Source organism: Physeter macrocephalus, chromosome 8, assembly GCF_002837175.3.
Source record: "Physeter macrocephalus isolate SW-GA chromosome 8, ASM283717v5, whole genome shotgun sequence".
NCBI classification, from domain to species: Eukaryota; Metazoa; Chordata; class Mammalia; order Artiodactyla; family Physeteridae; genus Physeter; species Physeter macrocephalus.
Window position 1 is genome coordinate 92928951 of NC_041221.1, and position 13677 is coordinate 92942627.

Sequence of the window (13677 nt, forward strand, 5' to 3'; positions counted from 1 at the left end):
GCAGCGGCTGGTGGCCGGCTCGGGCTCGGCTCCCGCGACCCCGGCGCGCCGGGCGGGCCCCCCCGCCCCCTCCCCCTCCCCCCTTCCCCTTCCCCTTCCCCTCCCAGCGCGCCCGCGCGCCCCGCGGCCCTCGGCGAGCAGCTCGGCTCCCCCCAGCGCTCCCCGGGCCCAAAGATATGGCAATGGTAGTTAGCAGCTGGCGAGATCCGCAGGACGACGTGGCCGGGGGCAACCCCGGCGGCCCCAACCCCGCAGCGCAGGCGGCCCGCGGCGGCGGCGGCGCCGGCGAGCAGCAGCAGCAGGCGGGCTCGGGCGCGCCGCACACGCCGCAGACCCCGGGCCAGCCCGGAGCGCCCGCCACCCCCGGCACGGCAGGGGACAAGGGCCAGGGCCCGCCCGGCTCGGGCCAGAGCCAGCAGCACATCGAGTGCGTGGTGTGCGGGGACAAGTCGAGCGGCAAGCACTACGGCCAGTTCACCTGCGAGGGCTGCAAAAGTTTCTTCAAGAGGAGCGTCCGCAGGAACTTAACTTACACATGCCGTGCCAACAGGAACTGTCCCATCGACCAGCACCACCGCAACCAGTGCCAATACTGCCGCCTCAAGAAGTGCCTCAAAGTGGGCATGAGGCGGGAAGGTGAATATTTATTCTGTGCTTCTCTCCCTGAGCTTCGCCCGCCTCCCCGGCCCTCTTTTCTTTCTCTCTCGCGGGGGTGGCTGCTGTATGGGGCTGGGGTTCCTGCGGTCCCGGCCCGTCCCAGCTTTCCCTGTCCCCGCTACCTTCCTACCCCGGAGTCTCCCGCCGCCCCCCCCCCCCCGCTCGCTGCCGCTGCCCCCCCCTCCTGGCCTGCGCTCCCCTCCCCGGCTCCCCCCCCCCCCCCCGGAGTCTCCCGCCGCCCCCCCCCCCCAGCTCGCTGCCGCTGCCTCCCCCTCCTGGCCTGCGCTCCTCTCCCCGGCTCCTCCACCCCACCCTCTGCCTGCTCAGGATTTTGTCCCTGGGATCGTGAGCTGTGGCTTAAAATCCCCTCCCTCTGTCTTGGATGTGCTCGGTGCGTGTCTCTTTCCCGCGTGTGCGTGAGGATGCTTGGGGCTGGGCTGGCATGAACTTGGGGAGGGGTGCTTATTTCCCCCGGAAAACTCTGTTTCTGTGTTTTTTCATTCCACTTTCCCCTCCACCTCTTCATGCCCTTTATTTAAAATGGGGGAGGGCTGGAGACTGGAGTACTCTGAACCATAGATTCATTACTGCATCATCCTTTTGGAAGCTTAGCTTGGAAAAAGAGGAGTGAGATTTATTGCACTTGTAGGTCTAATTAGGGGGGAAGGGGGGCTTCTGGCCTGTTCACTGGTTCCCTCTCCTCTTCACCGAGCTGGGGCCGCCTCCTCCAGAGCTGTGGCCTTGTTTTCACCCCTCTACTTTCAAAGGAAAGTTTGTGACTGAACCGTGCTTTCATAGTTGTGTCATTTTTTTTTAAAGCATGATACTCGTTTTATTTCTTCATCAAACTCCACCCTCTGCTTAAATACTGCATACAAATTACAATTTACAGCGGCATTTACCGATCCTTCTGATTTGGCTATAATGCATAGGCTGCAGCTGGCATGAGCTTCCACATCATTTAATCCCTGTGTTGTATGGCTTTGGTTTCTTTTAACACAACTTTTGATGTTGTATTTAGATATGCTTCATGTTCATGTGGCAAGAGATGCAGCACTTTTCTTATAAATATATCTAGCCATTTACAATTAAAGTTTATCTCCTGACAATCATTAAAGATGTCTTAGAGTCAAATTAGTGAACCAGTCAATTTTGTAGAATGCAGATTACTCCTTCTTGTAATTGACTTTAAAATTATATTTTATATTCCACAAGAAAAGAAATTGAATTCCTTCAGATCTCAAGGAGCAGACAAATATGACGACTTCATTTCTAGCTCCAGGGAGATTTTATAGGCATCTGAAAAACAAAAAACAAAACAAAACAAAACAAAAAACTTTGAATTGTACTCTCATTTAATTGAAAAATAACTGCCAAGTTCAAAACTATAATTAGAAAAAAGTATTCTAGCCATTATGTTTCAAGAGCTTAAATTGCATTGGGGCTTGCATTAAAATTAGAATCAATGCAAACTTAAGAAAATAGTGTATAACCTGAAGTAAGATAGCTACGTGTACATGGACATATCTATATTAATTTGCTGGGGGGGGAGAGTTCAGTAGCCCTAACTTTTCCTAAAGTTGTCTTTGTTTACATGGCAATTTAAAACGCTGGCACTGTTGAAGTAAAACATACACATTAAAAAAAAAAAAACTTTGGTCAGCTTTAAGAACTCAAAGCATGCTTACGTTTTGCATTCAGATGGTTAATGAATCCAGTGTTTTTGCAGTTGCAAGCTCGTGCATTCACTGGGCAAAAGCTGGCTGCAGGTTGCAGTGGCACCGCGCAGGACAGACATTAATTATATTTTCCACTTTTTTCAATAATGTTTGGCTACTGTAAGTTCAACTTTTTTCTTGATTTTTTTTCAATTTTTTGTTGCTTTTAACAGTGAGAACCTTGTGTGGGGCGATGGGGAGGAGGGGATAGGGGAGGGGTGCAGGATACTTGTTTTCTCTTCAAAAGTTTTAAGTGGTTAGTAGGGTATGTAACTTGTATCTATTTTAAGGATAATTCCGTAGCATTTTTAGAGAATATGGAAACATTTTGAGCAAAACCAGCTTGCTTGCAAATGAAGAGGCAGCTAGGCATTTGCCTAGAACCACAACCTTTCTCTGGTTTCGCCTGTTTTTGTTTTTGTTTTACCCTGGTTTGGTTCCTTCTGGAGGGGTGAGTGGGATTTCATTAATCTGTGTGTGACTTGTTGGTGGTCGAGGGGCTGGGTGGCATTTTCTTGGCCATACCGGGCTGGGGGCCCGTAAGTCAGGCCTAGTTCTGTCAGGGCTGGGGTGGCCAGGGGCGCAGGAGACGGCTGGGCATACCGAGCCGCGGAGCTGGAGGGCTTCACCCCAGACTGCCTCCGGGTGTGGGCTGTGAGTGAGAGCGAGCGCCAAAGGAGATGCTCCGGGGCACTTGGGGCTGCGGGCAGAACCTCCGCATTGTGTCGGGTGCGCTGCGGCACGGGATGTTCGCAAGCCCCCTGGATGCACATTGCCTCTTTTCTCTCTTTCTTTTCGTCAGCGGTTCAGCGAGGAAGAATGCCTCCAACTCAACCCAATCCAGGCCAGTACGCACTCACCAACGGGGACCCCCTCAACGGCCACTGCTACCTGTCCGGCTACATCTCGCTGCTGCTGCGCGCGGAGCCCTACCCCACGTCGCGCTACGGCAGCCAATGCATGCAGCCCAACAACATCATGGGCATCGAGAACATCTGCGAGCTGGCCGCGCGCCTGCTCTTCAGCGCCGTCGAGTGGGCCCGCAACATCCCCTTCTTCCCGGATCTGCAGATCACCGACCAGGTGTCCCTGCTACGCCTGACCTGGAGCGAGCTGTTCGTGCTCAACGCAGCCCAGTGCTCCATGCCGCTGCACGTGGCGCCGCTGCTGGCCGCCGCCGGCCTGCACGCCTCGCCCATGTCCGCCGACCGCGTCGTGGCCTTCATGGACCACATCCGCATCTTCCAGGAGCAGGTGGAGAAGCTCAAGGCGTTGCACGTCGACTCGGCCGAGTACAGCTGCCTCAAAGCCATCGTGCTGTTCACGTCAGGTGAGGCTGCGGCCGCTGGGAGGGCAGGCCGCGCCGGGAGCGCCCGCAGGCCCCGCTCCGCTCGGGCCCGGCCTCCTGCGCCGCGCCGCCGCGCCCGCCGCGGCCGGGCCCTCGCCGGACCTCGGGCCTGGCCGGGACCTGCGGCCCCCCGCGCGGGGGAGCGGCCGGCAGCGCCGCTGCCATCTTGGGAGCGCCGCGGTGCGGGAGCTGAGGCGGCGCGGGCGCGGGCGGCTAGGTGGCCCGGCCTGGCGGCCTGAAGCCCCGCGCGGGGCCGCGGCGGCGGCGGCGGCGGCGGCGGGCGCGTGTCTGGCGGGGGGTGGGGCGGGGAGGCGGTGCCGTGGATCCGTCTGGCTGCGCGTGTGTGCGGTGTGCATGTGTGTGCGATGTGCGTGTGCGTGTGCGTGTGTGCCGGAGCTCAGCGTTTCTGGGGGAGGAGAGGGAAGGAAGAGAACGTGGGAATGTGGCTTTCTCCTCTGTGTGGCATGCTCCCTGGCTGAGTTTCCCGACACAGTGAGACACAGAGAGGGAGAAAGAGAAGAATACGGGCAAATAAATCATAAATAATCCCGCTTTATTGCATCTTGATTTTCCCTTATCGGAAACCATTCATGTTTGCAGTTGCTGAGGTTATTGAGGGTCGTAAAAAACGGATTCGATCTAAACAAGAAAGATGAAAAACAAAAGCAATACTGTAGAAGCCGCAAGTATGGGAGGATTCCCGCCCTGGAGATAAATCTCATAGCCAAGCAAAACGCACGAACATTGGAAATTTAACAGAGTGCCTTAAAAATATCAAATTAAATGTAGGCAGTGGTAACATGCATGTTAACAATTTCTCTTATGATAGATGGTTCAAATTAACTTCCAGGAAAGTGCATTAATGTTGCCTTTGAAGGCTCCGGTCCGAGCCTCTGAGAACACTGCCCCCCTTTTATTATTGTAACCTGCAAGAGGGAAACATATAAACACCCAGGACAGCAGGTAATGGGGGGAAATAAAAACAAAGCCAGAAAGGACGCTGGTGGGGAACAGAGCTGCTCAGACTGGGTCTCGGGCCTTGCCCACTGTGAGTAGGGTTAGCTGCCGGTTTACTACCATTATTGGCGCTATTGTTTTTAATTCCTCCATTCAGAGAACAAATAAACCATCCTAATAAATCTATCCTAGAGGCAGGACCTCCAAAGGCCAAATTAAAACCACTCTTGAGCAGAGATGGCAAAACCCCTTTCCCAAGGCCTCGTTGAACAGTAAGCAGTGGTATAATCTATCAATATTTCCTGGCTTTCATGCGTGAAGAAACATATTTACATTGTATTAAAATGATTCTTAAATTTGCACAATATTGTAATGTAGCAAATGTAGTATTAATATCGATCTGAACAGCAGATAATTTATTTAGACAAGAGCATCTCATTTGTATGCAGGGTGGCCTGAGCTGTGGACTTGGACTGCCCCCCTTTTACTTTCAGTGCAAATGCAGGTCTGCTAGTGGGAGAGGGAGTTATTCTTTGCAAGAGGATAAAGTGCGAACCTTAAAACAAATGGAAGATTTATTGAATAGCCTCCTCGGTGTTTGAATGCATTTTATCTTAATAAGTCTCCCTGATGGAAACGTGTTTTTCAAAAGTGACAAAGAGCCTGGGAGGCAGCGACCCGGCTGCTTTAGCTCTGGCAGGCCTGGGGCCTGTCTGGCTCTCCACTACCCAGCTCTTTAGCCAAATTAATCAGGAAGCAAGCCAGTGTCAGGGTAGCTGGGTTTTTAAAATCTCATCCAGTGAGGTGTCTTGAAGCAGAAATGTGACTTGGAGCTGGACAGAGGTCTTCTCAAGAAAAGTCTCCCTCCCTTTTCCTTGTCCCCCCCCACCAAGGTTCTTTGAACCCCCTTGACTTTTCTGATCTCCTGCCCTTTCCCAGAGAGAGGCAAGGAGTGTGCAGGCTGTAAGGAAGACTGTGGAATTATTCATGCTTTCCTTTCAACTTTCCATCCTAAAATGTCCCTGTGAAAAGTGTTCCTTTAAAAAAAAGTTTTCACAAAGATATTTCTAAAACCAAGTCTTCAAGGTGTAAGGGAGGCCGAGAAGTGAACAATAACATTATTTTGTTGGAAAAATTGCAAGAAGAATATCTGAAAGTAGAAATAGAGCTGTCAGTAGTAATTCACCCCCCTCCTCCATACAACACATTTCCACTTTTGACTAAACTTGTTTTGATTGCTAGCCAGAAGGGAATTCATGGGAAGCCTTCTCAAAGTCATCCAACTTTTAAGCAAACTTTGAATGATGGAAAAGACAGTTTTAGACATATTGTCCAACGAGGTTTACTCCGGATAAGTATTTGAAGCTGGCACGGGGGTTCCCTGTGGTGGTTTTCACATTTGGCCTCCGGATGGTATGTTTAATCCTTAATATTCTGGACAGCATCCAAGGACTAGGTCATGACCTGAACTTACTTTTTTTAAAAAATTCATTAATTCATATACCTAAATATTCTCTCAGATAAATGAGACTTTCCCCGAAAGGAGCCATCTAGTTAACATAAATACGAGAAATCCATTTTCAGCACAATAATAACTTTGATTTTTAGTTATGGCAGCTGATTACATCTATATTTCCTGAACACTAAACTCTGCTGAATGCACAACATGAAATACATTCTCTGCACTACAAAGGCTAAGCTGGGAGGGCCTGAGCGGTAATGGTTATTTATTTACATAATTTCTTTTCCATATACTGTAGAAGAAATATTGAGGGTTCCCACATTGACACTACCATATAAAAAGTGAGACATGGGTTTTGCACATTCTGCCTCCTTTTCTTATCTGGGTATAACTCATGGAGTGTAAATATGTACTGCATCACACCCCCTGCTCACCTAGTTTTGCTACCACAGCCAGACGATTGATCTGAGAGCTCATACTGTCAGTCCACAGTTGGGGGAATTCTGTTGCAGAAATATCCAGAGTAGGAATGAATATCTCGAGTGGGAAGCCAGGCCCAAATGAGGGCTCCTGCCCGAGGGAGGCCACAGGGCTGGCCGGCTGGCACTTTGCAGCGGGGCCCAGCTACAGGCAATCTGCCTTCAGAGGAGGAAAGAACTCGATGCAGCCAACACAGGGCCCAGGCATGCTTTTCCTGGGCTTCTCTCTCTTGGAGTAGCCTAGCTGGGGGAAGGGTAGTGACCTTGCACCCTGGGGGCCCTAAGTGTAAATATCAGATAAATATTTTACAAACCTGAGGAGATTCCATATGGGTCTTTTAAAAAAACCTGCAGGGGTGTCAGTGGGTCCCTTTCATACTGCATTCTCTGAGGCTGAGAGGGATCCTGTGGCATAAGGGGAAGATAATGCATGTCAAGCAAGATATATGTAAATAAGAGTCTGCATGGTGGTCATTCAGCAGGACCAGGCTAGGAAGCAAAGCCAAGGGCAGACCCTCAGGGTCCCCTCTCTAAGCATCGAAGCCCCAAACTGTTCCTGCCCTCATCCTGCTAGCCATAAAATCTCACTGACTTCCCAGGTCAGGCTAGTGTGGATGCACCCAAATGGCTGGCTAGAGTAATTAGACATCTGAGAGGAACCCAATCTGGATCTGGGGTCAAAGGAGACCTGCCTCAGAAGTTCCTGAATTATCACTAGTTTTATTTGTATTTTTGCTCAAGGCGATAGCCTTGTAGATGAAGGTGTTAGAATGCTTTACAAATCCCAGTTCTTGAGATAGAGACATAAAGCTCAGAAACTCAGCAGACCCAGGTTTCGCTTTGAATCATTTGCTGTGTCTTCTTAGGGTCACACTTGCCCGTTCACAATTATACAGTGTCCTTTTGGGGGCACTGCCATGCATGAATTTCTTTCCAGATCTATATATTAGCAAACTCTGCCTTTGATCGCTAGTTGACCTCCTGACTGGCTAAGGGCTCCTCTGTGATCTTCCTGTTTTTTAAATATTTATTATTAATACAGGAAACAACATGGGTGTTTGAACTAAGAGAAGAAGCCTTCACTTCATTCCTCTGATTCCACCTTCCCCTCCATTTGCTTGCCTCTAGTTAGTTGATACAGTATAAACTGCTGTCTTGAAATATTTTTAGTAGACCAAGAAGAGCCCTTGGTTGATGTGAGATTAAACACACAGGTTTTGAGATGTTTCCTTGTGTAGAGGTCCTGCCACAGGAAGCCTATCTCCCCCAATCCCCCCTCAACTCCCCACCTCCCAGTTCTGAAGCAGAAGCAGCAGCTGCCTCCAGTCCAGCTTTGTGTCTGATCACTGAAGTTGTCTCCTTTCTGCAGCCTGGAGTAACTGGACCATATTCCTTCTGATTATTGTACAGCTTACAGAGATGTGACCAATTTGCAATTATGTGATCTAAGGCACAGATAGAAGTGTTCACCCTCGCTGAGGATTTGCTGCAGAGTTCTTGCTTGCATAGAGAGTGGATCGCAAATCCTATATTGCCAAAGCATGAGCTTGATCTGATGCCAGGCACTGCCAGCCTATGATTTCTCACCCCCTCGCATATGTCTATTCACTATACAATCTAGGTTCTCCTTGAGGTTTCTGCTTGGGGTCATTTAGGTTTGAGAGGGGGACTCCAAGAAGCATTCTAGAACTGCCTCCAGGCTGCATATTTGGTCAGAGCTCCTGAACACCCCAAAACCAGGGGCAAAAAGGGCAGAAATCCTCCCTTTAATGAGCACAACGGAAAAGATGCTCCCCTGAAGGTGGAGGACAGGTTGCTATGTACAGCAGACATGGCTCCAGCATCGTACATTATTTAATCCAAAGGTGAAAGAGGAGAAACAAAGGGACTGGAGAGGTTGCTGCCTCTTCAAGTGTGTGCCTGTCTCTCCAGCTCCCCAGGCCTGGTGGGAGTTTGATTTGTTTGTATTTGTGTTGGGGGCCGGGGGAAGGAAATAGTAAAGAAGGAGTAGGGAGGCATGGTGGGGAGGATTTATTTTCTTCTTCCTTCTATTTCTATTTTTTCCCCTTTGCTCCTTAAAAGAAAAAAAAAATGAACGGCTTGCTGTTTGTGACTTTGCTGTCCGCTGACCTAACCGTGTGCCCCCTCCCCTTGTCTCTCCTTCCTGTGGCTGCTTGGGCAGATGCCTGTGGCCTGTCGGACGCCGCCCACATCGAGAGCCTGCAGGAGAAGTCGCAGTGCGCGCTGGAGGAGTACGTGAGGAGCCAGTACCCTAACCAGCCCAGCCGCTTCGGCAAACTGCTACTACGACTGCCCTCGCTGCGCACCGTATCCTCCTCGGTCATCGAGCAGCTCTTCTTCGTCCGTTTGGTAGGTAAAACCCCCATCGAAACTCTCATCCGCGATATGTTACTGTCTGGGAGCAGCTTCAACTGGCCTTACATGTCTATCCAGTGCTCCTAGACCTTGGGCGCTTCCCACCTGCCCCCACCCCCTAGAGACTCACAGGACCGGCGGGGGGCCGTGGACTCCAATGCCGCGGGGACACCAGGCGGCCGATGCAGGGTGCGGTGGGCCGGGCAGCGGGGAGGAGGGCCAGGGCGACAGGAGCAGCCCACCGTGCAGAAATGCAACCCGAGCTGCAAACCAGGAGAAAAAGAGACTCTTTTTAGTGTCAGATCTGTGGACATGTTGGAAAGGAAAGGAAAAAGACCTTGTGTCTGATGAGAAAAAGAAAAAAATTTGGAAGAGAGGACCATGAAAATTTTAATAAAACAGAAGGAGACTAACGGACCTTCCAGGATTTATTGTGGACAGATGTGGATATATTCTGTACAGAAAACAACACACATGGAAGTGGACCGAATCCTATGTAGACACACACACACACACACACACATTGTTATTCATTTTGTAAAATACTAGTCTTTATTTTCATTTTTTTGTAAAATTTAAACATCGTATGCACATAAAAAAGAAACAAGAATTAGGGGAAAATAACATTTTCCAAATAATTATTAAAAAAATTGTCCTGTGTCTATGTATCTATATCTGTTTTGTATTTTTTTCTGGTTCCAAACCAGATTTCCTGTGATTCTATACTAATAATTTTTGATATAACCCTTTGCTTCTTATAATGAGTGCGATATATGTTGTCGAGGCTGTTCTTCAAGAATTAAAATTGAAGTGAAAATTTAAACAAAAAATAAAAGAATTTAGCAAAACCCACGTGTCTGGTTGCTTGACAGATGTCATCAGTGCAAGAGAACCCTCCAATTAATTTCCACTCCAATTATTATTAGAATGGCGGGGTGAGGGGGAAAACTTTTAAGGCCCATTACCAAGTTGGCGAGATTTATTTCCTAAAAGCAAGCAGCTGCTTTGGTTTTGTAAATGCGGAAGGCCAGGCTCTGCATGGGACACAGTGGGTGGGGGGTGGGGGTGGCAGGGCACTTCGGTGCCGGCAGCAGCCATTGTGACCTTGTAGGTGGTGGGCAGCCAGCACGCAGCTGGCCAGGAGGCTGGGGCAGGCCCGGTCCCTCAGGATCGAGTCTCTGCGCTGCCTGCTTCAGTATCTGCAGGTGGGAACTTGCCTGGCTGGAGAGGATGGAGCCCTGACAGTGGGGGGTTCAGCATGGGGAGGGCCACTCTGACACCTCTGCGCCTCGTCTGTGACTGAAGGGTCAGCCTCTTCCCAGCTCTGGCAGAGAGAGCTGGGGATTCAGCTGCGAGCCCTGGCTTTGCTTCTCCTGTGGTCCGCTATATCTGGCTACGGTTTGCCCTTCACTCCAGACCCTGTCACAGGGGTTTCCCTGGAGGGCCCTCTAGCTCTGTGGGGCATCTGGAAGGGCCCCCCTGTGGCACTTAGGAGTGTGGACCTGGAACCTGGTAGTCCAGCAGCTGGGCTGGAGCAGATTCTTTCCAGAAGCGGTGTGTGAGTCTTAGTGGCCCTTTCAGGGCAGCAACCTCCTGCTGAGGCCTCTCCTTTGGTGTGTGTGTGGGTCTGCTCTCTGTAACAGCTTTCGGAGCATGAACGTTTTATAGGATCCGAGTTGGCACTGTGAGAACACATATTGCCAAGGGAGCTTTTTCTTAACATATTAATAAAGCCAGGTCTTTTAAAATAACACCTCTTCACCTCTTCCCTCACCTTCTCCCCCAGCCCCAAACAGGCACAGATGAGGCAAGAGCTTTACTTTCTGAAGTCAATGGCAAAGTTTTGCTCTCAATTTGCTGTCTAGAAGTCTCCAGGTGGCCTCATCCCTTTAAAAATGCATGAACAAGCTCCAATCCACCTAAGGCTTTAATATTCTGGGGGCAGAGCAGCCCGGCAATGCCACCGCTCTCTGTGAAGAAGCCCCTGCAGGTCTGCCTGGGGACCGGCCCGAGCCCTAGGGCAGCTAGACGGATAGGGTATGTGGGGTGTGGAGCCCCTGGGGCCCTCCTCCCTTCCAGCAGGTCCCACCCGGCCCTGGGCCTCATCCTTTGCACCACACCCAGGGGTACCCAGGCTGACTTCTTTGCAGGTTGGGCACCCAAGGCAGGAGGAGCGTGGGAAGAACTCATATTTAACCACTGACCGCCCCCCAGGAAGTCTCAGGGAGCCTTCCCGGGAGTGGGGGGATTAGGGTGGGCTGGGCTGCTGCGGGGGGCTGCTGAGGGGAGCCGAGCTGCCTCCAAGCACTCACCGATCTTTCCTACCTTTCTTGAAATGAGATGTAAATATATTCATTACAGTGTGATCCCTCTGATGAAAACAGATAAACATTTTCGTAGGTCAGAAACGTATTTTTCAATTCATTTCAATATGGAGGCCCAAACTAAGGCACGCAAGGTGGGCATGCCCAGGGAGCCGAGGCCCAGGGTGTGAGGAAGCACTTGCTCCAGGGCTCAGAGTTGACAGTGCTAACTTGGCTCTTGCTCAACGGCCTACAGCCTGGGGAATCCCAATGACCTTTCTAAGCCGGGGCCTAAGGGGGGGTTTGACCAGCACAGCATAGGAAGAAGAGCAGGCCTTCCTGTGGCCGCACAGACTCCCTCACAGGTTTGGTCTATAGGAACCAGGAGGCCCTGGGGACGAGCGAGAGGCGCTCAGAGGCCACGTCGGGGATCTGCGTGCAGTGGGTTTCTCCTCCGCCGTCTCCTTGGTGGCTGGGGTAGTCCCCGCCTGCATTAAACACAGAGAGACAGCCATCTTCAGAGCTCTCTGTGTGTCTCAGCCAGAGAGACGGAGCCTTCCCGGGGACTCAGGGGCCATGCGGACGCCCCCGCAGAGCAGGACAGGCTGTCCGCAACCCGAGGCTTTCCATTCCCAGAGCGTGCAGTTGGGCCCCATGAATCTGCTCGGGCTAAGAGAAGGTTTACGAACTGAGACAGGCATCTAAGCCACCGGCTGAGGCTTCCGACAAACAGGACGCGTTGTCTCCGCTCCCGGCCATCTAAAATCTCCTTGGCCGGGCTGACCAGTGGCCGTGGCGGGGGAGCTAAGGGCCGAGCGGCCCGGGGGCCCCTCGCAGTGTGGAGCAGCAGCCCACTAGAGGCCGGGGTGCCCCCCTCAGGATCCTGTGCCACCTCAGACCCTTGGAGCCGCTGGGCAGAAGGCCACGTGGAGCAGGTGGGAGTCTCCTCTGCCTGGGTGGCTGCCCGGAGGCCCCTGAGCAGTGAGCCACCTTCGAGCCAAGCGCCAGGGGGAGCCCTGGAACCCAGGTGTGAGGCCGCAGGCAGGTGTAGTCCAGAAAGTCCGCTGGAGGACTCAGGAGAGTGGGGCTGGGCGAACTGGGAGGGGTAGAACCGACGGGCCCCCCCAGGGTCAGGGGAAACCCATGTTAACAGTTGGAGTGTCCCACACAAAGTGACTTCCCTCTGGAAATTACCTGTGACGTATGAAAGTCAAACGTTGAGAATTTTAGGGGCTTTGAAGTCGGTTTAAACTACTTTAGCACAAACTTTGCTGAAAGCATCAGAAAAGGCTGTCTTGGGACTTGCTCTCCTCCGGGAATTTCTAGGGGACTATAGCTGCGCCTCATCTGCTGCGGAGGGACAAGGACTGGCGCAAAGGACTTAAAATATGACCTTTGCCCCGACATGCACATCCCAACCTGCGGCCAGGCCTGGCGGAAGCCCGGGGGTGGGGATCGGCCTCCCTCCCGGCCACCAGGACCACCTTGGGCTTCCGGAACTCTGCACCTCGGTCGGTTCAGGCTCTTGGTCTCTGGCAGCCGCAAAGGGTCTCCGTCCGCTCCTGGAAGCCCCTCCGCCCAACTGTGCGCTCAGGGGCGCTGGGGATCTGGAGGCCCCTGCACCCAAGCCTACCTGAACCCGTCTGCTTGGAGTGTGTGAAAGTTTATTTTTAAACAATCCTCCTTCTCCTCCACTCGTAGGCAGTCCTTGTATCTCCTACAGTGGCAGAATCACCTCGTAAGCTCCTCGATTCCTCAACAAATCACCTGAATGTCTCTGCAATGGGAAACCGTGAAGGAGCGTGGGGAGGGGATTCAGGGAAACACAAGTGGGAACTCATAAAACTCTTGTTAGAGGGCCTGCTCAGGATTCGTGGCGTCACTGGGCCTTTTACTTGGAAAGCCAAAGAGTTGTATTCCTAAATGAGTTAAAGACCCATTTACCTCTGTCGTGTTCTATTCATCAAGCCACAAGTTGAGAGTTCCTAACATGAAACTATTTGTTTGCTTACACAACCAGCTGGGCGCAATTTCACGTCTGAGATATCTATCTGAAAGCGCCTCTCATTTATTATCTCTCCTTGTCAGCGAATCCATTTTCCAGCTCTCCCTCCCCACCCTTTGGACTTTATTTATTTATTTATGGTGGGACTTCTTTGCCTGGGAGAACCTGGGTCTGGAAGGCTCCCAGGGGAGCGGCCGCTCCCTACGCGGTTTCCGCTGCGCCCAGGGCGCGTGGACCAGGGGCCGGTAGAGACGAGCTCGCCGCCACCGCTGACCCCCGGCGGCCGGCAGGCCAGGGTGTGGGGCGGGCAGCGGGCGGGCCCGGCCGGATACTGCTGAGCTGCCTTTCTCCCTAGATGTCCTCCCTGCTAGC

The 13677-nt window shown here is 52.0% G+C and overlaps 2 protein-coding genes across 2 annotated transcripts in view; one reads left to right on the forward strand and one right to left on the reverse strand.

Annotated features, from left to right (window-relative positions):
* The first annotated feature begins 88 nt into the window (after positions 1–88).
* Positions 89–9333, forward strand: NR2F1 (nuclear receptor subfamily 2 group F member 1). The gene is made up of 3 exons (XM_024123945.3): positions 89–636; positions 3178–3705; positions 8804–9333. Exons 1-3 carry the CDS (start codon positions 177–179, stop codon positions 9082–9084), a joined length of 1269 nt encoding a protein of 422 aa, XP_023979713.1. The 5' UTR covers positions 89–176; the 3' UTR covers positions 9085–9333.
* Positions 9124–13677, reverse strand: part of ARB2A (ARB2 cotranscriptional regulator A) — a 447123-nt gene continuing 442569 nt past the window's right edge. Inside the window, exon 12 of the mRNA XM_055086673.1 lies at positions 9124–9260. Within this exon, the coding sequence (XP_054942648.1) occupies positions 9124–9260 (137 nt within the window). The remainder of the gene's footprint in view (positions 9261–13677) is intronic.